General features: G+C 36.5%; 2 protein-coding genes and 1 pseudogene across 3 annotated transcripts; all 3 read left to right on the top strand.

Moving 5' to 3' along the window:
* Positions 1-3,031, top strand: LOC122351710 (annotated as a pseudogene).
* A 2,974-nt stretch (positions 3,032-6,005) lies between these two features.
* Positions 6,006-11,318, top strand: LOC122352097 (NADP-dependent malic enzyme, mitochondrial-like). The gene is given in 14 exon segments (XM_043249605.1): positions 6,006-6,167; positions 6,295-6,444; positions 6,597-6,672; positions 6,737-6,898; positions 7,223-7,326; positions 7,624-7,694; positions 7,697-7,732; positions 7,839-7,936; positions 8,067-8,180; positions 8,389-8,494; positions 9,298-9,440; positions 9,552-9,725; positions 9,852-9,950; positions 10,804-11,318. Coding segments are annotated over 14 exon segments (1,626 nt in total). The 5' UTR covers positions 6,006-6,036; the 3' UTR covers positions 10,966-11,318.
* Positions 11,319-13,018: 1,700 nt separating this feature from the next.
* LOC122351201 (NXPE family member 3) lies at positions 13,019-21,188 on the top strand. 2 transcript variants are annotated; one of them, XM_043248105.1, is made up of 7 exons: positions 13,019-13,237; positions 13,409-13,554; positions 17,210-17,368; positions 17,639-18,408; positions 18,601-18,668; positions 19,674-19,874; positions 20,146-21,188. In XM_043248105.1, exons 3-7 carry the CDS (start codon positions 17,276-17,278, stop codon positions 20,709-20,711), a joined length of 1,698 nt encoding a protein of 565 aa, XP_043104040.1. In that variant the 5' UTR covers positions 13,019-13,237; positions 13,409-13,554; positions 17,210-17,275; the 3' UTR covers positions 20,712-21,188. The 2 variants fall into 2 exon arrangements, with proteins under 2 accessions (XP_043104040.1, XP_043104039.1); XM_043248104.1 differs by lacking the exon at positions 13,409-13,554.
* Positions 21,189-23,332: the final 2,144 nt, after the last annotated feature.

Raw genomic sequence — 23,332 nt, 5'->3', positions numbered from 1 at the left:
ATGAAAAAAACACTGAAGCTGGAGCTGCTTGCGCTCGTGCTCTGCGTGTTTCCAACAGGTAAGTCGGCATTGAAAATAAATGTCAGTGTGTAAACTGGAATATTATAGGGGTGTTTCATTTTTGTGTCATATCACTTTTGACGAATTAAAAAGCCTTTCTGGTCATTCTAAAAGTTCAGTGGCTAGGTGAATCAGCAGGTGGAAACATACACCATAGTCAGATAATCCCGATCACGTGATTTACAAGCTTCATGCCAGCCAGAAATGTGAATATTTGTTTTACTGAGACTTGATTTTGTTTGTATGCGTAAATGGAACAGGAATAAACGTATTCATTTATTATAAAGTTATAAAAAATTATAAAATAGTAAAATCCTTAAAGACAGAAGTAAATAAAGGCGTAGTTAAGGTGTGGAACCCAGATGTTAACTGATCCTTTCCTTCTATTCTCAGCAGCTGTTGTCTATCAGGTTACCGTTCCTCAAACAGAGAGACACACAATGTTGTTTGGCTTCTGTCATTCTGCGATGTGACTATTCCACTACTGCTGAGCTTACAAGATGTGCTGGTCACATGGCGATACAAGTCCTTCTGTTTTGGATCCAGTGCTGGACTATTACTCAACTGGTGAGTAGTGCTGGTATAGATTTTTTGTCTGAATAGATGACATGTGGAGATTGATGTGGCCATGTACATTTTGTTTCTTTCTTCAGCATATCAAGCGGCTCTGGGTCTGAAGCAAGACCCAATAACGATTGTCAGACAGTCAGCGCACTGTCCGCATAGTGATTCAGAAAGAGGCCTCAATGAAGCTGTTCTGGGGCCAGAATATCGAGATACGCAAGATATACATACAAAACAGTGAGTCTGGACATGTAAGGAGTAATTAAAGTAAATTTAAAGTAATTGCAGTACACTCTCTCTCTCTCTCTCTATATAATGTATATGTGTATGTATATATATATATATATATATATATATGTATGTATGTGTGTAGATGATCTCTGTACACAGTATATACATATGTGTGCGATACAGTTTATTTTGCTTGATCAGGGGTTTCACTAACAAATTTTTGTGTGTGCATATATTTTCACAGATGCTGACCTGGTTATGAATGAGGTGATGTGGTGGGACAACGGCATGTATTTCTGCTCACGTCGATGCAGCGGGTGATGTTGTGGGAGACTCCGATAAAGAAATCAGGCTCATCGTGTATCGTAAGTTTCAAGACTTGTGTTAAAACCAAAAAAAAAACCGTTAAAGATGCTAATGCTAGTCAAACCCTGTCTTTCTCTCAGACTGGCTGACCGTGCTGCTCATAAGCCTCGGAGGTCTGCTCCTCATCATACTGATTTGTATCTGCTGCTGTCAGTGCTGTCCTCAGAACTGCTGCTGCTATGTCCGCGTGTCCCTGCTGTCCTGCTTGCTTTGCTGCCCAGAAGAGAAGGTATCCACGTGCATTGACTCTTTATCACTTTAGTAACTCTGTCTGTGAATCTATAACACCAGATAATGTTGCAAATAATTTTAACAATATTTAAAGTGTTCTACTTCTGGAAATAAATGTTTACTGATTACAAAATCACATTCTGCATAACAATTGATTAATTTGTCAATAATAATTTGTGTGTGTGTGTTTATATATATATATATATATATATATATATATATATATATATATATATATATATATATATATATATATATATATATATATATATATATATATATATATAAGAATGATTTATTATAATAGTTAGCATTAATTATAATTAATTTGAATTTGTAAAGCTATTTAACTGTGAAAACTAATCCGTGAACTATGGCAATACTACATAATGTGCTACAAAATACAAAAAAAATTTCATAATAATTTGTTTGCCTTCTAATGCTAGGTAACTTTCTTTTTTTGTAAATAAAATGTAGTGAAATATTTCCTTCTTATTAATTTTTCTATTTAGCTGTGATGCGCCACAAGATGATGCGTGATGCTCAAAAGCCATGGTACCGTGGCTCCATGGCCAGCCCATCTATGCCCCATTGCCTCAAAGGCATCTTCTCAAGCAAACCCCTTTACTATATTCAGGTCAGTATAACTTCCTCTAGTAATCTGATACTTCAGATCAGCAATGACTCATTATTTGTCCTCCACAGGGTCTTTTTCTGAGACCTTCATCCAAACACAACCTTCCCATGGCTCCGATGGTCATTCCTCCCCTCAACCTGTCCTGCCATTCATCCCTCCCCAAGGATACCATGCCAATGGCAGCATAAATGGAAATGTACATGGTAATAACCAAGTGTTAGATTTTCTGGAGACCAAGTAAGAGGGATGGATATACTGCCCCAATGCTCAGCCTCAACCTCACTACACAGCAGTCCCGTTCCAAAGCCTTCCTCATCAATTTGTGGCCCCACAACCACAATATGCAACTCCACCACCTCAAGCCATACCCCAAGCTATGTGCCTTTATCGGCCAGGCACCCAGCATGCTCTCAGCCCTGGATGAGATGGGTGTCCAAGGTGTGGAGCGCAGGGTCATCCAGCTGCCTCCCATCGTGGGCCGAGCGAAACAGAGCTCTCGGCGGAACAATGATGGTGGAAGACAGCGGCTATCTAATCATTCCAGCGGTAGCTCAAAAGCCGCAATGGTCATCATCGAGATGATTCTTGGAGAGGAACCATCATCTTCCACGGAGGGATGCAGTTGCAGCGTAGCTACAGCGGCCAGAGTCGGACTGGGGCGACAGGCGTGGAGGTCGAGGTTCTTGGGACGCAGGGGAGTTTGGGTTGGATAGGGCTGCGTCCACGTATTCGCAGTAAAGGGAGCTTCTGGAGGAGCTGGAGCGCGCAGCGAACCGCAGAGACAGGAATAACTCACCTTCTCCACGTAGGGCTCCTGGAGTTCAGGCGAGGAGGACAGTTATAGAAAGGAAAGCGATCTCAAGGAGATTTGAGAAACCACCAGCTTATTCTACCATTGAGATTTTGCCTGGCCACAGCAGGAGGGTGACCGCTTTTCTGTAAGAATGTAGATCACTATGAGGCTGTGATTATATATTGTGGTCCTGAAAAGGGCACATTTAAAAGAAAATCTTTAATCAAAAATGAAAATCCTGTCATCATTCATCTAACTTCCAATTCCAAACCTGTATGATTTTCTTTCAAATTTGATTACATGAAAGTATGTTGATGAAATATCAACCTGTTTGACTTTATTGTATGCACAAAAACATATTCTTCAAAATATCATCCATAGAAGTCATACATGGTTGGAATGAAATAAGGAGTGAATAATAACAAAACTACAGAGCATTTTTAGTATTTTAAGTCACTTTTGATAAAAGTGTCTTCTTAAAAATTAATGAATGATTGGTATGGTTTTGTCTCATCATAATTGTTTTTTTTTTTTTGTTTCTTTGTTGTTTTTATAGGATAAAACCTCTACTTGTAGCACGAGTGTTGTGATCTGAGTCCCTGTCTTGTCCTACAATTTTAACCTGATCCTTCATTACTGCGCCATCTACAAGTAAATGGCTTCTGGACTACAATCACTGGGAGTAATTGTGTGCTTTAGCACAATAATTAAGCAGTGACTGTAGATGGCCTTCAATAAACCCCTGGAAGACAGTAAATGCACTGTACATCTTTTTATATTTTTATTTTTGCTTAAAACTGTTTTTGATGTTTATTATGTGAAAGCATTTTTACTACCAGTGTAACTTTTTTTACTGACACTGTACTTTAATTATTAACCACGGCAAGGTTTTTGGTATTTGATCAGTACAATTTCTAGATGGCGCTACCATTAATGGCACTTCAGCTGAAGGTTGTACATAAAATAGCCTCTTTGGTTCATCTAGGTTCTCTGTTTACTTTTAGTTAATATTTGTTTGGAGTAGTTGTAGTTGATTTAGTTGTTTTCTTTGTCTTGTCATGCTGTTGTTATCCATAGACAATCCTTGGGATTATTTAGATTTGACTATGGACTAATTATATATATATATATTGCATTGCAAAGAAGAACTCATTAGTATCATTAGTTTTCAAAAGAATAAAAGATTTTTGTTGTATTTCTCATGTGGTGAGAATTTATATAAACTCTGCCTGCAATAAAGTAACATTTTACATTCTTTTAGACTAGACATACTTATATTTTCCAACATGTTTCATTATTTAATGCAGAAACGTGTACTTTTATCTATCGATTGCATAATTATATATAATTTATTTTTCGTACAAGATTGATCAAACAGCTGACTTTCTAAAGCACATTCGAGCGTGGAAATTTCGTTCGACGTACAAGTAATTATCTGTTAATCATCACACATATTTTAAATGTAAAGGTTTGAATAAACAAAAGACTGGGAAGCGCCAGACAGGCCTACAAATCGTCCGTTTGTTTGAAATCGACGTCATTTGCATCGCCTCATTCTATTGGCCACTTCTGCCCAAAAGAGGCGGGCCCAAGACGAGACGTTGGGAAGCGAAAGTGTCAATGTCACACAAACCTGGATCGTTTCTATCAGTCGATTACAACATCATCTACAGATAACGCGTGTCAGAGAGACAGGCAGCAGCAGCAGGTCAGCGTTTGGATTAACCTAGTGAAGCAGAAGCTGCCGGTGGACTGGCTGTTCAGGTAATTACGCGGCTTCGCTTCTAAACAAATGTCTCATTATAGAACAATGACAACGCCAAACCTTTCCGTAATGTGAATTTGGCCCGAAACATAGCCTACTGTTGTTAAAATGAAGATGCTTGCGAATGCATCACAATGCAATACATAATGCATTTGCTTTTGCTTTTTATGTTCTAAAGGCCTTGTTTACAAGTGGAGAGGAAGAACTTGCTGAACTTGCAAAAGCTGTATTAGTAATTTTTCTTTGTTGCCCCATGAGAGCTCTTTGTAATGAACTGTTATCATGATAACCACAGTATATGCGCCAGTTTTACTGTTAATACTGTAAAACCCGTCTTGTTGGAAATCCTGCATAAGTTGGTGCTGGACAAGTTAAAAACAAAACAAAAAAAAGCTTGACCATCTGGTTTTTACCTGGTGGTCTAGGAACCAGTAACCAAAACCAGCAAAAAAATGGTCATTTGCCAAACCATGGTTACCAGGATAATGAGCTATCAAAAATGATCTTCTCTGAAGCTGGATTTTCCTATTTTGCAGGAATCATGAACTCTCTCTCTGGTAAGAGTGCTGGCGCTGTGCAGGGTTTCTCCAGCCCCTGTCGCTCCCTCCAGCTATCGTTGGGGCAGTGAGGGTCTGTCACTCAGGCGTGAACTCCAAGGGCACAGTGTTCACCAAAAAGCGAGGCTATGATATTACCAGAACCCCACTTGAACAAAGTAAGCATCTTTATGGTTCGAACTCAGTGCACTTGTGATCCTACGTGACTAACAGCTATTAGATTGTCAGCACCCGTGCTTGCTTTGATGTGGTTTTATAACATTTAAAAGTAATGCCAAAGTCCCTGCAGATAAGAAAAGTATGAAAGTGGCATTGTGAGATCTTGAATCAAAAAGCAAAGTCTTCAAAGACTTTGGCTACTGAGCGCTAAGAGGAGATGCTCTGAATGTGCTTGAGCTTTTCAAAAATCAATGCAGAGTTGCAGGATATGACTCATGTTTTGCTAAACTTTTTGCTAGGTCGTTGAAAATGTGTCCATTTATATAATGCTTCGCAATCTGTATCCTGCTTGCAAAGGCTTCCTTGCCAAGATGAGGAATGGGCATGATTGAGAAGTGTAGAACTTTAAAGCCATAATGGATGGAAACTGTTAGACATAACCAGTGACTGGAGAATCCAACAGGGGAGGGTGTCCATGCTTACTTCCTATTGGTCAGAAATAAATAGATCCAACATGTGATGCATCTACCCTAAGCTGGAATGTTGCCTGGTGTAGGCCCAGTTGCAGGTGGTAATTTGTATAAACCAGACTGTAGGAGTAGTGCATATTTTTCTTTTTAATTCACAGCTATCACGTGTTGTTAATAAAGTTCTGGTGCTGCTTTAACAGGGCATGGCGTTCACCCTGGAGGAAAGGCTACAGCTGGGTATCCATGGCCTGCTGCCTCCATGTTTCCTCTCTCAGGATGTCCAAGTGCTTCGTGTCATGAAGAGCTACGAGACACGCAGTAACCCTCTCGACAAGTAACCAAACTTCATCTGAAACATTATATATGAATATACTCTGTATGATCCAAGCCAATTAAAATCAGAATGACAATATTTTCTTATTTCCTATTTATACTAAAACAAAAACATTCTGACCCTGCAGATACATATTGCTGATGACGCTGCAGGACAGAAATGAGAAGCTTTTCTATCGTGTGCTAACCTCTGACATTGAAGAATTCATGCCTATCGTATACACTCCTACAGTGGGCCTGGCCTGCCAACAATATGGCCTCGCTTTCAGAAGACCAAGGTGAGGTTTATACATGCTCTGGAAGCGACTTGTTTAGCCAGACCTTTTCTGAATTTATAAACACTTAGACTAGTCCAACCTGTTTTTCTTAGCTGTATTGGTGAACATACAGTAAATGCCCATATGATTTTGACGTTTTTTTTCTCTTTTAGAGGGTTATTTATCACTATCCATGACAAGGGGCATATTGCCACCATGCTGAATTCGTGGCCGGAGGAGGACATTAAGGTTTGTTTATAGTGATTAAGTGTCATTTTAGTAGATGGTTATTTAATTGTATGTGTGTTAATAGGCCATAGTGGTGACGGATGGAGAACAGATCCTGGGATTAGGAGACCTGGGCGGCTATGGAATGGGGATCCCAGTGGGCAAGCTAGCTCTGTATACAGCATGTGGAGGAGTGCCACCTCAGCAGTGCCTGCCTGTACTGCTGGATGTGGGCACTGATAATCAGGTAAAACAATAATTGCATAGTTAAACCATGTTTTTGAGTCTGTTATTGTTTATTATTTTTAGTTTTTAAATGTTTTAAAAGGAAGGCTCTTATTCGCTCCAAGGCTGCATTTATTTAACAAACAAATGCTGTAATATCGTGAAATATTATTATTGTCACTTTTGATCAATGTAATATATCTGTGCTAAATAAAAGTACTGCCCCCAGACTGAATATTGTAAAGCTATTCTGTTGTTCATAGGTTTAATTGAGTTTACAAACACAGCTGTCCCTGTTTGTAACCCTGTTGTCTTTTTTAACCCGTTTTTATTTGTTTTTGTGTAGACCCTCTTAGATGACCCCTTGTACATCGGCTTAAAGCACAAAAGAGTTAGAGGCAAAGAATACGATGACCTCATTGATGAGTTCATGCAAGCTGTCACCGACAAGTATGTTTGAAACTAAAATTCTGAAATGAAAGATGATTTACTTACCCTTATGATTTAGTTGCGATTCACTCAACCCTATGTTTTATTTGCAACTTCTGTCATACTTTTAAGCCAGCTCCTTTTTTTCAACCTCTGTTAAATCCGTTCTGAATGATCTGGTTCAGCAGCTCAACTGACTTAATGATTTGCTTCTGTGGTTCTCAAGTTAACAGTTAACTTTAGGAAAAGATCGTGTATGAAAGCGCTTTGCAGCCTGTACAAACATGCCGTTTGTTTTATTTTTATCTTTTGTTTCAGGTATGGGATGAATTGTCTAATTCAGTTTGAGGATTTTGCAAACAGCAATGCCTTTCGTATTCTCAATAAATACATAATCGTTATTGCACCTTTAATGATGATATCCAGGGTAAGTGCGCGCACTGTAATATCAAACTGTAATTTTCCTTCTTCATAATGGAAAATTCAGAAATTAGACCATAAAATCGTTGTTCATCTCTTTCCCACCTTTTCAGGCACAGCTTCTGTTGCTGTTGCCGGGGTCCTTGCTGCTCTTAAGATTACAAAGAATAAACTCTCTGACCACAAGTTTGTATTTCAGGGAGCAGGGGAGGTAATGTTAATTTAACTGAAACATGCCTAAAGCATAAATATCAAATAAAAGATCCGTTATGAAACACTTTTAAGCTTACTCCAGTTTTTCCAGGATTCAGATGTGCATTTTTTTTTCGTCACATGACCAGGCAGCCTTGGGCATTGCTCACTTACTCATAATGGCCATGGCCAAGGAAGGTGTACCTCACGCTGAGGCTGTCAAGAGGATTTGGATGGTGGATTCTAAAGGCCTGATTGTCAAGGTAACAATCAAACCCACAGTAGATTATCTTTTTTGGCATTTCTTTCCTACAGGCTATACTTGTCCTCCTACTCAACATCTGAATATACAAATGTATCTAGGTTTAATGCAAAATGTCAGTACATTAATTAAAGCAATATTCTGCATTTGAACACCACCAAAATTAAATGTTATACCAAAACTGTTATTTTGTGTCATTTGGTCATTAGGGCAGAAGTCATCTGAACCATGAGAAGGAAGAATTTGCCCATGAGCATCCACACATAAAGACGCTAGATGAAGTGGTGGAAACCATCAAGCCCACAGCTATCATTGGTAAGGAGGAATTGATCCCATTCTATATCTCTATATATAAAATTTTATTATTATTTAAATAGGTACTACTACAGTTCTTATTAATAGTTTGAATTAGCTTTTATTTTATTTGGTTAGGTTTTATTTTATTAGGTTTTATTTTAATTTGAGTAATTTCAATATATGCGTTAGTCATTTATGTTAGTGTTTTTATTTATAGATAGTGAAGTATAAATTTTATAATAAAGTGACAAAATTAAACTATTACCACAACCTAAATTACACTTACAATTAAAAAGCTAAATCATATAAAGTACTGAATAGTAATTTAAAAATACCAAAATATTTTAATTGCTTTGCATACTTCAGCCCGTGATATTTCAGTTAGTTATCAAGGTATTTTAAAGATTTTCCTATTATAATATTTCTATTTTTTTATATTTATTTCAGCTTTTAATTACTTAAAATAATTTTTAATAGTTAACAATAACAACATTCTTTATATATTTATATACATGCATACACGCACACATTTTATTTACAATTTATTTATGTTTTTTGACAATGATAATATATTATGACAATGATATTCCACCCCAGTTTCAGTTGTTTTTATAACTGGAATAATATATTTTTTTTAGCCTAATATTTTTATTCATAATATATGAATTGCAACGACATATTGAAGCCACTAGTTGGCATAATTACAGAAAACATTTAGATTTGAACAAAAGTCAGCATATTTCTGTTCATCATGTAAAATGCAGCAAAATGTTATTATATAAAAATGTGTTGAGATTCTAAACACTTGAAACCATCGACAGGTGTGGCTGCCATAGGTGGTGCTTTTACTGAGAAGATCATCAAGAACATGGCCGCTTACAACGAACGTCCAATTATTTTTGCTCTCAGTAATCCCACGAGCAAAGCTGAGTGCACAGCAGAGCAGTGTTACACGCTTACTGAGGTAATGCTCACTGAAACCTGTTGGATGAACTGGTGAAAGGGGTCTTTACTGAAACAATCGTATAAAACAAATTGTTCACATCAGTTTAAAGGGCATGTGTATGTATCACAGGGAAAGGGCATATTTGCCAGCGGAAGCCCCTTTAAAAAGGTCACTTTGGCAGATGGGCGCAGCTTCTACCCTGGCCAGGGAAACAATGCTTATGTGTTCCCTGGAGTAGCATTGGGAGTGATCGCCTGTGGTGTTCGTCACATCTCAGATGACATTTTCCTTACTACAGCAGAGGTAAACAAGCATGAAGAGTCAAGAGCCAAAGATAATAAAAGTGCATGCGTGTTCCATGCAGAACCTCTTGATTGCAAATTTATTTACAATGCAAAAGCTCATTTTAAGGCTTTAATTTTACTCTAGGCGATTTCTGACATGGTTACTGAGGAGCATCTGGCTGAGGGCAGACTGTACCCCCCTCTGAATACCATCAGAGAAGTGTCCTTCAAAATTGCTGTTAAGGTCAGTAACCATTCTTATATGTAGAGGATGATCACTACAATAACAGGTCTTATTAGCCATCTCTACACTATGACACCCATAAGAAACATGGAATGAAATCATGCTAAATTAAGAGATTTATTAATATAGAAAAGTAGGTTATAAAAGCTGTCAGGTCAGATTTGATAGGGCTGTACAGTTACTTTTGACTGATTTCACTAGTGCTAGTGTACTAAAAATCATTAGTGAAAACATCAAAATTTGTAAGCTCACAGAATAACATGGTCTTACTGAGTTCTATTAATTTAACAAAGTACACTATGCTTTTGACAAATTTGGGGTCAGAAAGATTTTAATCATTAATCATTTTATTCAGCAAGGATGCATTAAATCGATCAAAAGTGACAGTAAAGATATTTAATGTATGTTAAACATAAACATATATGTTGTTTTTACAATGAAAACTAGTGAAAAATGTAGCATTGAGATCACAGAAAGAAATTGACTTTTAAATTAGAAAACAGTTAAGTTATAATAATATTGCACAGTATTACTGCATTTGTAATCAAATAGTTTTTTTCAGATGTTAGCACTATGTTAGCTAAAATTAACACAGAATCAAACATTGTGTATAAAAAAAATACAATAAAACACCAGCATGCATTGCATTTAAAATTTCTCAAAAAAGAATCAGCTTTAAGAAAAGCTACCAAAAATTTGATGTCATTAAATTTGTAAACTTCATGGCATACTATAAATTATATTCCCTGTAATACCATTGAAAGATATTGGTATTATAACAGTTATCACAAATAGATTCATTATGACTTAAGCTTTTAATTCTTTCTTCCCAAACCTTTCTTTTTTTTTTCAGATTGTGGACCATGCCTACAAACAAGGAATTGCCTCCTGGTACCCTGAACCCAAGGATAAAGAGGCCTTTGTTTTATCCCAAGTTTATAACTCCGACTACGACTCCTTCACTCTAGATTCATACAGCTGGCCCAAGGATGCCATGAAAGTTCAGAACGTCTAGATTATTAATCTTCAGCCCACTAAAAAGGATATTCTCGTATCAGTCACATGCCTTATTTCTCAGTTCATAATCATCTGACGATATACACTCCAGCTGCAGGCCACCCACTCCTTAAACGGTAGCTGCTCCCATTGATTTGACAAAAGATGAGCTGTATTCCCTGAGAGCTTACAGCGATACAAGTATGCAGTGTTCATTCAAAGCTCAAACGTCTTCAGAACAGTGGTTCAGTTCAAAAGCAAAACTGCAGCTATGTTTAAAGCAGTAACGAGCACTTTCCCAAATCAACCGAGATAATGAATTTGTGATCTCCAGTTTATTAGTTCTAAGTTTGCATTCTGTCAGTTATTTATTTTATATATAACTAGCCATCCACTCCGAATATTTAGCGTTCATGGAAATGCAGATATCAATGTAGGGAGAAACTATTTTTGCGTAGCGACTCCCACTTGGAGATAACGCACTGTCTGGGCTGAATGTTTGTGTGAAAAGGGATTTTCAGTAGGTAGGTAGGTAAAGCAGTGTGAATTGACTCCTTTTTGAAATTTTTTTTTTCTTCTTTTTTTACAAGTTGTCTAAGCCAAAGTTTATTTTAAATGTATTGTCATGTATCGATAATTACTGGAAATTGTAAGCCTGAGTGTATCCGTTTATTTAAGTGTCCAACTGAAAAGCAAGCTATATATGTGTTCAAAGCAGCTTTTTTAACATTTCCTTCTCAATTAGAAAAAGGCTTTGCTTATTAGTAACGCACAACTATGGAATTATATTTTCAGATATTCAAGGAGATTTTGAAGGGACAGTGACTTTTAAATAAACACTTTAAAAAAAAAAAGGGTTTCATGTTTATTTAATGAGAGTTAATCTTGGCCTATGGTTTTTGGATATGGAGTGTCTTGCACTTCAGGATTTTTTTTGACCACAAAGGTTCAATGAGAAAACCGATTTAGAATAAACTGTATGTAGTGCTCTTAAAGTTAAATTAGTAACAAATACTTGCTGTTTTGCAAGGTTAACATGAATATGTAACAAAAAGCTTAACTTTTAATACTTGTATATTAGGATATAACATTGTAAAATTAAAAAGGCTTATTTACACAAGTGCTGTAGGTGACAGTGTTGCTGAAGGAAGATATTTTGTTAGTTATTAGTATTTGTGTTTTTGAAAAGGAAATTGCCGACATTTCTAAGTTCGAGTGTCAAAATGTCATTAAAATCCCACATAATATCTATAAAGTAAAAAGAAATAAAGAAAAGGGGGACTGCTTTTTGCATTGTATGTTTTGGGTAAAATTTACTATGGTTATAATATGATGTTTGATGGACAGACTGACTAACTGGTTTTAATATTCACCAAAATCACATGAATAATCAAGCAATATTTTAGAGGTCTATTTTTGGGTGAGTGGGGGCGGGGTGGATTATGTGCAGTCACAGAAGTCTCACTTCTATTTCATTTCGGTTTCATTTCATCTTTCTTCCACAAACGATCTTCCTTTATGCTCAGTTAACTTAAAACTCTACACCATAACTTTCCTTTATCATTTTCACATCTATTTAAGGAATTTCATGGCAGTCTATATGAATAAACATCATAGGTGGTGTATCCAAAACGTCTCGTTTCACGTACAGCTTATGCATGTACATTTCCTATTACTTTAGTACGGTACGCCTCGTTGAGCGTACATGTCTCGGTCTTTATTTTCATTGTTATCACTATCGGCATTTGGAAATGAAAATTACAGAACGAACCACAAATGCAAAGCTTGGCCTTTACGTAAAGTAAAATAAGTTCGTCTGTGCGTTGTCGTGTACGTGCTTGCAAATCGTTCGAATCTTTACTTACTCTTTGTAATTCGAGGCTAGGGTAAACCACGTGAGCGTCCTGTTCAGTAAAAGCAATGTAACCATTTTAAACGGAAGAGAGCACCCCCTCCCCAATAATTTAATAAATAATGTTTTACTGTTACATATTAAAGTCCAATATGTGATCACATGATATTATCATCATCATCATCGTCATCTTTTTCGTTTTTTCCCCATGCTGTTCGTGCAGCTGGGGCGGAAACGAGTGTTTGATAGTGGCAAGCGTAGCTCGACCTGCAGTCACTACTGGATGTCCTCAAATCCAGTCGGCTTCTGTCTGCTTCAGTGACTCGGTTGTTTCGTTATTTTTCTGACTGACTTTTGGTTATGATGCTGGCGTCATGACGGATAATAAGAAAGCGGTCGGCAGCAGCGGCACGTCGGGACCGGAGCATCTGTGCAGAAGGTGATTGAATGATGCTACGTCCTTTCTAGATTATACACTAGTTTCATTTTTAAGTCGTTGCGTCATTGTGTACATGCGGTATCTAAACAGCATCCGATTCGGTTTTACGCCACAGTAAAGTTGACCTGACGTTTAGCGTTTCGGCCACTAAAAATGAGCTGTTTTTTACAGATATAAGATTGGTATGTTTTCGAAATGCGCTAGAATGTGTAAGGACACATCCTCTTTATCCTCGATGTATTGCAACGCGTGATGCTAGCTGCTGCTGCAAAGCGAATGAAGCAAAACAGACCGTCTACAAAGGAGCCTTAATTCACGTATGTATGTGTGTGTGTGTGTGTGTGTGTGTGTATATATATATATATATATATATATATATATATACACACACACACACACACACATATATATATATATATATATATATATATATATATATATATATATATATATATATATATATATATATATGTATGTATGTATGTATATGTATATATATATATATATTTTTAAGGGCATATATACAGGTACATCTCAAAAATGACGTGAATATTTTGTTTGGAACTTATTTCAAAAGTGAATACATTTTAGATCCATTACATGTAAAGTAAACATGATTTAATAACTCAATCTTATAGCACATGAAAGTCAAAATCCAGTATCTTAAAATATTATAACATTAACTAAAATCAATCAAAAAAGTATTTGCAAGTATGGTAATTTCTGGACTCAGTAAATGTGCAGGGCTCCTTCAGCACAAACTCCAGCATCAGTGAGTCGTGAATGGAAGACGATCTAAAGGCACTATTGTGCGATCTGAAGGCACTATTGTGTGATCTGCCTTCAGATCGTCTGAAGTTGGATCCACTGTTTTTATCTTTCTCTTGAAAATATAGCACAGATTCCACATGGGGTTCAGGTCCGGCATGTCAAATGCAACTAATCAAGCACAGTAATATCAGTTAGCAAAGCACTTGAAAGTGGTTTGGGCTCTGTGTTTTGGCATCTTTATAATGTTTTTTAGCATATGGAAGCATAAAGTGCTCCAAAATCACCTGACAGAAGGCTGCTTTGACTTTTGACTTGGTGAAACACAATGGACAAACACCATCACCAGTTTCAGAAACCTCACACTGGAGTTCAAGCAGCTTGGGTTCTGTGCCACTCTAGTCTTCCTCTGGACTCAAGACCTTGATTTCTAAATGAAATGCAAAATTTACTTTTATCTAGAGGACCTTGGACAACGCTGTAGCAGTCAAGATATTTTTCTCCCTAGTACAGATAAGATGTTTCTCTTGTTGTTTCTGTTTCACACTCGCAAGTGAATGAATTGGCTTTGCTTGGCAGTATTCTCAAGCTTGTGGTCATTCTTGTTGCTTGAAAACCTTTTTTCTTCCAGTAAACTTTGTATTTAATATGCTTTGATACAGCACTTTGTAAACAGCCAGTCCTTTCAGTAATGACCTTCTGTGACTTAACCTGTCAGTGATTGGCTTCTTCTCTTTTTTGTCTTTTACATGTAATTAATTGAAAATATATATGAAAGTAAAAAAAATGTTTTTCACAATATTTAACTTTTTTTTAGAAGTACCTGTGTATGTGTGTGTGTGTCTCTGTGTGTGTATATATATGTGTATATATATATATATATATATATATATATATATATATATATATATATATATATATATATATATATATATATGTTACCCTAAAAAACGGACACCCTAAAATTAAGTGTTACCTACTATTACCTACTACTACTACTTAGCTTTATGTGGGGCACTAACTAAAGTGGGACACCTAAGCTTCAGTGCATTTATCTCTTTTACAAAATTTAAGTGAACATGATTTGTGGCGTCACTGCCATTGATCATTGATCACTTGACTTTCTAGATATTGTCGGAAATATGGCCATGAAATCATCAAATAGGATGTATCTCTTGTAAAGTTCACTCAAAATGTAATTTTGGACAAAAATAATGTTAAGGATATAAATTTGTTTTTAACTGCTATCAAATTATATTGATGTATTTGTACATCACATTTCACAATAATATTATTAAAATGTTTAAAATGTCTGAATATTTCTTTTTGAAGTAATCACTCAAAAGTCAGTGATGATTTAAACAAAATATTAAGGATATAAATCTGTTAAGATTGAAAAATTAAAAACATTTTCTATTTGAAGTGATCTTGTTGTCCTACTTTAGAAAAGTAGCTTCAAAAGTGGGTCAGTATATTTTGACTGATGTGAGACAGTTAAAGATTGATAAAATATTTTGTTTAGCTGCATGTCCTGTGATCATGAACCAGCATCAAAGAACCAATTACATACAAATGTGTTACTTTCTTAAAATCTCAGTGTTCTTCAAAAATACTTTGTGAATAACATGAATTTGTGAATAATACAAAAGCCTTCAAAGACAAAGTAAAACAGTACTCCCTCACATAATTTAAATAATAAGAATGCCTATATCAGCGGTTAATGCAATGTTGAAAGGTTTTTTAAATCCAGTGGACAAATGCTAAATATAATCTGTGTAGATATAGCCCCCTGACTGGTCTTTGTGTGATTGTCACAGAACTGGATGACTTTATGAATATATTAGGTAGACTACTTTCGAAAGGAAAATTAAAAAAAAAAAGATGAATAAATTATATGTGAATAAGAACTAATCAAAAAAGTAACTGTAACCTGTGTTTAAGTTCAAACGGGAATAAAAAAAATTCTCCCCATAGGCTAAGAAGATTTCTAAAAATCTACACTAAAATGTATAAATGTGCAATATAATAATGGATAATAAAAGGCAGTAGGATAATGCAACCGCGCAATGTCGACTTTCGTGATTGGCCATAAAACCTGCACGTTATAGCCAATAGGCGTTCTTCTCTATTAGTGCGCGCGGCATATTACAACCGCTCGTCGGAGCCGACGACTTCACGTAAATAAATTAACTAGGATGAACCTGGATTTGGGATGCAAACCTGGACAGATGTGAGAACAGAAAATATGATATAGATATGCAATGAGAAACGCTGGTCTATGGTATCTGCCGCAAAATAATATTGAGAGCACGTTGCTAGCTCATGATGGTGCGAAAGCGTCGCCTAGCAGGAATTATAAATCATATCGGGCCAGTTGTCACTTATCCCCGATCTAGAGAAGTATTCAGTATCGACCTCAATACCCGATACAAATATCGGATCGGAGCATCCCTAATAGATAATGCTGTGTTTGTTTATGAAATAAGCCAAGATTTCGGATTTAATTCAATTTCTTGTTGCGTTAAAATGAAGCAGGATATCGTTCAATCCGTCACAGTAGGGCCCTTCGGAGTGGACACATTAGTAATTGCTATTTTGTTGAATTTACATATGTTGAAAACTCTGGCCCTTCATGATAATGATGATGTGATAATTATGTCTACTAGAATAATACATTATTTTCTGAATTATTCCGATTTTTAAATGCCCATTAGCTTCCTTTCAATCCACCGGTTAACATTTACAGCACTGTGTATACTACATAAAATATGGGACTATTTAATAGTACTTGTCTTCAGCAAAGGACTTAATGAAAATGTAAATTCACTTTCTGATAGTAGATGAACAGAAATAAAATTTGGTCATTCTTTCGAATCAAACAAATGTCCAAATCAAAGACTTCCAAAGCTCAATTTCTTTGAATTTATCATTGTTTTTACATATATAGTGCTGAAACCCAAAATATTAAATGGTATCAATGTATATTGACTGAGTAATCCACTGGTTTTTATAAAAAATAAATTATTTATTTTTCCCAGAGATTTGGAGCCAAACTTATTTATTTATTAAATTATATATTAATTAATTATTTTAATTTAAAGTGTAGTTATGTTTAAATGGGAACCTGGTTTGATATAAAGCCATTATACATATTATTTGGATACTGATGTTTGAATGCAATTTTGGTCTGGTCTATTTGATTAGCATGCAGTAATGGCCAGCCATGATCCGCTGTAGTGTTGGAGAGGAGGATGACAGAGAGAGGAAACCATGGATAAATACCTTCCCAAATATGTCCCATTCTTCACTCTGCTGGCTCTGTCAGGACTCTTATTCCTGCTGTGGAATATCACCTCATTGGAAGTGAGTCAAGTCACGTCACCTTTATTCATGTAGTGTTTTTTTACCTTTTTCCTGACGCAAAAATGGGCGCCGCCATTTGTAAATAGGTTTATGGGTTTACCTTCCGGTCTCATCCAGTCTCTGTTAATTGTAATCCCAATTTCTACTTCTCCTGATTTATTGCGCAAAACTCTCTGAACTCTGAAAACCTTGTTATGCTTCTGTAATGAAGTAATGAAATTACTTCTAATGAAATTTCTCATTGAAACTTCTGCGTTTTGTCTTCTGCAGAGCTGGAACTGTCAGACAGTATCTACCTTCTATCAGCTTCAGAACAGCATCCAGTCAGTCTTAAAGAGCTCTGAATTTTTTCTACCGGTGGAGTTTAATTACTCATTCTGTGCCCACCTCGGCCAGGAGCCCACTGCAGAGGAAGCCAGAGAGGAGAGCTATCTTCTCAAATCCATCGCCTGGCCAGAGCCGTTGATCCTGGGACTGCCGTTACGTCAAAGTAGCGATCCTGCACAGAGCTATTATACAATCCAAGACCCTGGAGATCTGCAGGTGGGCGGGCAACTGATAGTGAAGGTGCAGATACACAACTTTTTGGGACAACCCAAAAAACATGGAGGAGACTTTCTAGTTGCGCGACTTCACACTCCAGAAATGGCGGCTGGAGTTGCTGGCCAGGTATATGACCACAACAACGGAAACTATACTGTATTTCTCCCGCTTCTTTGGGCAGGTGTTGCCCAGGTGGAAGTGACAATGATTCACCCCAGTGAAGCTGTGATGGTCCTCAGGCGACTGAGAGAGGAACAATCAGACCGAGTGTTCTTCAAGAGCCTCTTCCGTTCAGGGTACCTCTCGGAGACCACTCTATGTAATTTGTGTTTGCCGCAGAAACAGCAGCCGCTTTGCAACTACACAGACCCCCAGACCGGAGAACCCTGGTTCTGTTATAAGCCCAAGATGTTGGACTGTGATACACGAATTAACCACTCAAAAGGGGGCTATAAGAAACACCTTCTCACTGTTTACGAGTCACAGTTCTTCCAAAGGTGAGTGAGGAGTTAAACCTAGTTCTACATTTAGAGTAGTGGTGGAGTGATATGTATATACTGCATTTATGTTGGCTGATGCCAACATCCATTGTGCAGATTATACATATTGTAAATATTTCAGTTTAATGATGAACATACTGTTTTTTCTACTTTCTTCATGAATGACACTTTAATTTTGTTTTGTTCTAGTGGAGTAAATATCAAAATTCCAATACATTCTGCAGGGGTGGACAATGTGACTGTTCAACCTGCTAAAGGTATTGTGTACATGTAATATTATAAGTACACTACCGTTCAAAAGTTTTGTTGGGTTGGTAAGATTTTTGTAACATTTTTGAAGGAAATCTGTCACCAAAGCTGCATTGATCAACAACACGGTTTGGTTAAGAACACTGGCAATAAAATATATTGAATTGTTAATTCGTAAAATTTGACTTTGGCTATATATGGGGTTTTGGTTTAGTAATAAATTATAGCTCAGTCTGTAATTAACCTCCCCTGGTACCATCAGCTTGACATGAATACAATAACTGGCTGCTGTCCAGATTACACAGTAAATCAGCTATTAATTGAAAATTATTCTTGAGGATGATGCAATTAATAGGGACGATAACTTGTAATTGAGGATTGCTTGCGAGACTATTTTGTGATTTAAAATCAAGGGCGTTTAAACATTGAACACCTAGCGCACAGAATATACAATATGTGGAAGAAATAATACTGTTGTCAAAGGGGGGGGGGTATGTACACTGCATATATCTGGCTCAGATGGGAATCATGGTGTTTGCAAAAGGTGGAGCAGCTGATAAAGAACCCATAGCAGATAAAAGTGCTTTATTTTGTGATAACAAGCAGCTGGATGTACATTATCCTACTTATTACAGTGACTGATTGCCACAAAAGTAAATAATTAGACATTAAACATTGATCAGTGACAGCAGAGTGATATACGGTCAAGATGACCCATAGTACCACACAGACTTTTTTAGTGTACATGGTAGTACTGCTGCTTTCTATACAAGGCCATACAGCCTGTGTTTCATCAAAAATATCTTAATTCTGAGGATTGGCAAAGGTTGTAAGGGTTTGGAATGACATAAGAGAATTTTTATTTTTAGGTGAACTATTCCTTTAATGTATTTAAATAATAAAAAAAACTTACTAACCCCAAACCTTTGAAAGGCGTATCATTTTAAACATACAAGAACAGTATTAAGAGGCTTAAATTACAAGTTCTCATCAGCAGTTTCCTTTCCTTTCAGTACAAACCAAAGTAATGCATGTTGAATTCACTCCTTCCGGGTACTACTACCAGGGATCATGGAGACCTTTGAGTGGTGCTGTTATGCGTCAGTTTAATGGCTCTTCAGTCATAACACAGTGTCTTCGAGGGAAAATGGTTTACATGTATGGAGACTCCACGGTGCGACAGTGGTACGAGTATCTCATTGCCCATGTTCCAGGTCAGTATTATTTCTCAAATTCTTTTTATATGTTCTGTATTGATTTGTCAAAAAAGCAAAGCATTAAAAATTAAGAAAATATGTAATTAGTAGTATATATATATATATATATATATATATATATATATATATATTAAATATATGTTAAATAGCTTACTTATAGACAACTGAAATGGATATTTGTTTGTAGTCTGATGAGAATTTTTAAACTTGAGTGGGATTGAATCTATTGTATTTTCTATATCTCACCCTGTTTCATCTCACAATACAGAGTTTAAGGAATTCAATTTTCACAGCCCGAAGAATGTTGGCCCATACATGGCAGTGAACAGCAATCACAACATACTATTGAGATACCGCTGCCACGGGCCACCGATCCGCTTCACGTCCGTGTCCTCGGCTGAGATGCACTACATCTCAAATGAACTGGATGGTTTACGAGGGGGCTCGGACACGGTGGTCGTGATTAGCATCTGGTCGCATTTTAGCACTTTCCCAGTGCAAGTGTACATACGCCGCCTGCGCCACATCCGCAGGGCGGTGATTCGACTACTGAACCGCGAACCGGCGACTTTGGTGCTGATCCGCACAGCCAACCTCCAGAAACTGGACCCCGAGTCCAGCCTGTTTAACAGCGACTGGTTCTCCCAACAGCTTGACGCAGTTCTCCGAGCCATGTTTAAAGGTCTGAACGTCCAGATGGTGGATGCTTGGGAGATGACACTCGCCCACCATCACCCCCATCAGCTACACCCTCCACCTGACATTATATCAAACATGGTTAACTTCATCCTATCGCACATCTGCCCAGTGAGAAGAAAGAAAAGGCGAGGCTAAACTTCTTAAGGAACTGGTGCGACCTAGCAATAATCTTCCACACCTCTGTCTTTGGGATCAGCTTTTTGCTATATATTCAGCTGCTATTTGCTATCTTGTTTGGCTTGCAAATGTTCAGTATGATTTTGCTGCCCATGTTAAAATGCAAAAGCACCATAACAGTTAATGTAGCCCTATTACTTTTATGGCACTATCCCGAGGTATGCAGAATCTTGTTAAAAATGTAACTCAACAGAATAGATAATTCTTCCATAAAACATTTTTAAAAATGGAGCACTTATTGTGATTGGTTTTACGTTGGACTGTGGCAGACCTCTTAATCTTGAATGAAATTTAGATTTCAGTAATGCGCTTTTTCCCCAAGTCCAGTGGCAACAAATGTATGAGATATTGCTATTTATTTCTAAAATGATTCTCAAATCATTTCAGCATATTTTCATAGTTAACAGGTGAAAATTAAACGTAACCGCTTTTACTCCAGTCAGGATTTGAGCATGTATAATTCATTCAGAAATTCAGTCATCACTTACTCACCTCGCTTTGTTCCAAACCTGTATTATTTAACAAAAAAAAAACCACAAGATTTTTTTAAGTGATTTTCTCTGGTGTTCTACAGGAGAGTGAAAGTCATACTGGGATAGAATGACACCAAGGGGATTAAATGATGATAGATTTTTTGGATGAACTGTTAATTTAGGGGGGGGGGGAGTTAAATCATCAACCTCAAGGCTGCAACTGTATATAAAAAAAAGAAAGATTAAGTTATTCCTGTATAATACAGTTTGTACAATAAAAAAAGAGAAGAACAGAAGTTATATGAGAGTATTATGAACTATAAGTGCAAGCACAACTGCTCCTTGGTAAAGGAATTTTCTGTTCCTTGCTAAACAGGGATTTTGTTAGCTGGTTATTATTTGTCCAGCTGATTGTAGGCCAAGTGTGGTCACCAGACAGAAATATAAAGAGCATGCAGGTTGCAGTATCATCCAGAGATATGAATTATAATTTTTTTTTTTTTTTACAGCATGATTATTAGCGTTTCTATTTATTTTTTCTTTTATGCCCTTGATTAGTTTGAATATATTTTCTCCCATTCTGCAATTACCTGAGAAAGATCTGAAAATGTGTATGTTATACCATATGTTCTATCGGTTCCATTTTGTGTAACCAAAAGCAATGTAAGACATTTTTTTGAATAACCAAAAATAGTAACTTTTTTGAAAAAAAGGGTTGTTTACGAACAGTTCATGTGCCTTACACTAGCTATTTTTTTATTAATTTGTTCCGTTCCATTTTTATGTGATTTACAGCTGTTAAAGTGGGTTTCTGTACTAGTTTCTAGTACAATTTCCTTTTTTTTTTTGTGCCATGTCTAGTGAAGTTCTCAAGATTCTGAATCCGTCCAGTGTTCATGAATTGCCAAAATAAATTCATTTCAAAGCATCCATTGCGCTCTTGTCTAAATATATTTTGAATGATCTCTGACACTGCAGATTGGTATATCATTTTTTTGATGCAGTAAGCTCCACTCAGATGAGAAAATTATAATTGCAAATATTAAGTTGATTGAAGGTATAAGATAAAAAAAAAAAAGAATGTGTTTTGTAATAAATGTGAGAGTAACTGAGTGGTAAAACCGAGTATTCCTGTAGTATTCACATAAACACAATAACCCAATAATTAAAAATTCATAATGAAAATTTAATTTAAAATGGGGGTAAAAGTCAAATTAACTTACTGGTTACTGGTGTTTTTGGAGCAGGAGGACTAACATCAAAATGACTACATTTTTTCATATCAACATGATCAGAAATCTTTAGACCATCTTGTTCTGCATACTAAACTTTGAGTGCAATGTCCAATCTTACCAAAACATGGAACGTTATGGGTTTCACTCAAAATTATATCAGCCTACGTTTTCCACCAATCCAGACATCAAGACCAGGACCAGGCTTGAGAAACACTGTCTTACATGTGAGTGACGCATTATTTTTTACAGTCTTGTAGCAGCTGCGTATTATTTATGTTTACCACAGACATTCAAAGCGAGAAATATGTTCAAGTCATTTTTAACCAATATTATATGTGTGAACAACTTGTAGGGGACACGTTACTTTACGTGTGAATGAAGCACTTTTCAGGGCCAAATTGGTTCCAAGAAATCTGTTCTATGTGGATCACACCATCTGCATTTCCATCTTCATCTCATTCTTCTGAATGTAGTTTCTGATAACACCACACGGGGCCAGCAGTATACTCTCACAAAAACATATTCATTAGGCTAAGGGGGAAAATAGTATGCTGCTGCTTAGTATATACTATTTTAGTTTATAAATTAAATTTGAAACATCATAATGCAGTAAATCAGTACTCAAATATCATTAACAGTAGATTGTTGTAAAATGTGACCTTGCTACATAATCCAAGACTGATTTTTAGTTGGCATCTATAAACGCTTTATTATAATAATTTTGGCTGACTGATGAGTCAAAACTAACGAGGTGTTAGAAATCACGTCTCACTGGAAACGGGTCAAGTTGTGTGCATTGCATTGTGGGATACATGTGCTTGGGTTGTACAATGCAAATTCCGGTGCTGTGTACAAAAAAATACATACTATG

Source organism: Puntigrus tetrazona, chromosome 9 (assembly GCF_018831695.1).
Source record: "Puntigrus tetrazona isolate hp1 chromosome 9, ASM1883169v1, whole genome shotgun sequence".
NCBI lineage: Eukaryota > Metazoa > Chordata > Actinopteri > Cypriniformes > Cyprinidae > Puntigrus > Puntigrus tetrazona.
This window is presented reverse-complemented; position numbering and strand designations above follow the sequence as displayed.